Source organism: Sinocyclocheilus anshuiensis, unplaced genomic scaffold, assembly GCF_001515605.1.
Source record: "Sinocyclocheilus anshuiensis isolate Anshui unplaced genomic scaffold, SAMN03320099.WGS_v1.1 scaffold775, whole genome shotgun sequence".
NCBI lineage: Eukaryota > Metazoa > Chordata > Actinopteri > Cypriniformes > Cyprinidae > Sinocyclocheilus > Sinocyclocheilus anshuiensis.
In genome coordinates this window covers 1,141,345-1,142,557 of record NW_015552614.1, presented here as the reverse complement: position 1 = coordinate 1,142,557, position 1,213 = coordinate 1,141,345, and the positions used below count along the sequence as shown (strand labels likewise).

The following is a 1,213-nucleotide window of genomic DNA, read 5'->3' as shown; positions in this document are numbered from 1 at the left end:
GACCTCCTCCAGGGCACTCTGGTAGCTTTCCAGCTCATTTAGCCCCTGTGGCAGGGGACTGGGGGACGGTCGCAGTTCATCGGGCTTGTCTGGAGACTGCAGGCAGATAGACGGGAAACAAATGGATTAGATGATGGTATGGATTTAAAAATAATACAAATATTACATTTTGGTCACACTTTAGTTTGGGGACCAATTTTCACTATTAACTAACTATTTACTACGACATTTTCCTCAATAAACTCATAATTTGCTGCTTATTAATAGTTAGTAAGGTAGTTGTTAAGTTTAGGTATTGGGTTTATTAAGGGATCTAAAATTAGGTCATGCAGTATAAGGCATGTGCTTTATAAGTACTAATAAACAGCCAATATGCTAGTCATATGAATGTTAGTAAGCAACTAGTCAATAGTGAGAATTGGTCCCTAAACTAAACTGTTACCTGAGTTTTTTGTATCAAATTAAGACCTGCCTAAAGAGCATATTGGCAATGAGGAGGCAGGGGTGGTTGGCTAATCATGGGTACACACACGTGCGCCACTAAAGCCCCTGGAGTATTGGCTGTTTCATCCTCAAAATCTGGGTGATCTTTAAAGTTAGCCTTCTCATTTTCTTTTCCTGCTTTGGGAAATACCCTCTGCCCTCGCATGTGTTTGAGTGTAATGCACTGGCTGACTGATAATATCAGGGTGGTTTCAGATTGAATTTGAAGATTGTGAGGGGCCTCTTGGTTTTGAGTTATGATTTAGCACTAGGTTTATTAGTGGTGCTCGTGGTGTTGCTCATATTTCTTCAAATTCCTAACCATGAGTATTCAAATTCGGTGCATAATTTGTCATACCATTTGCACAGTGGACAATAAAAATTCTAAGTACACAGCTTATTGAGATGAGGTATGCAATTATTTTTCTAAGCAACCTTTATACAAATCCCATAGACTGACAGTAAAGAAGAGACTTGAGTCATATCTTGGGGACCAAAATATCTTTAGGGTGACTAACCACCTAGAAACTACCCACAACAATATGTTAAAAAACACTCAGAAGACTTTCACAACCACATAGCAAGGCTTTGGCGAACACCCACAACTCCCTTGCGTTTTACACCAGTGTTATTTTAGTGTTATTTGTATACGATTATAGTAATTACATACAATTTTAATGACCTTTTCAGTCTTCATTTTAATGTTAAAAGTTTTCGAATCCATTCAGCC

General features: G+C 38.4%; 1 protein-coding gene across 1 annotated transcript in view; it reads right to left on the bottom strand.

The window, feature by feature from the left end:
• Positions 1 to 1,213, bottom strand: part of LOC107665951 (dystrophin-like) — a 127,385-nt gene that overhangs the window by 101,112 nt on the left and 25,060 nt on the right. The window contains exon 10 of the mRNA XM_016457021.1: positions 4 to 96. Within this exon, the coding sequence (XP_016312507.1) occupies positions 4 to 96 (93 nt within the window). The remainder of the gene's footprint in view (positions 1 to 3; positions 97 to 1,213) is intronic.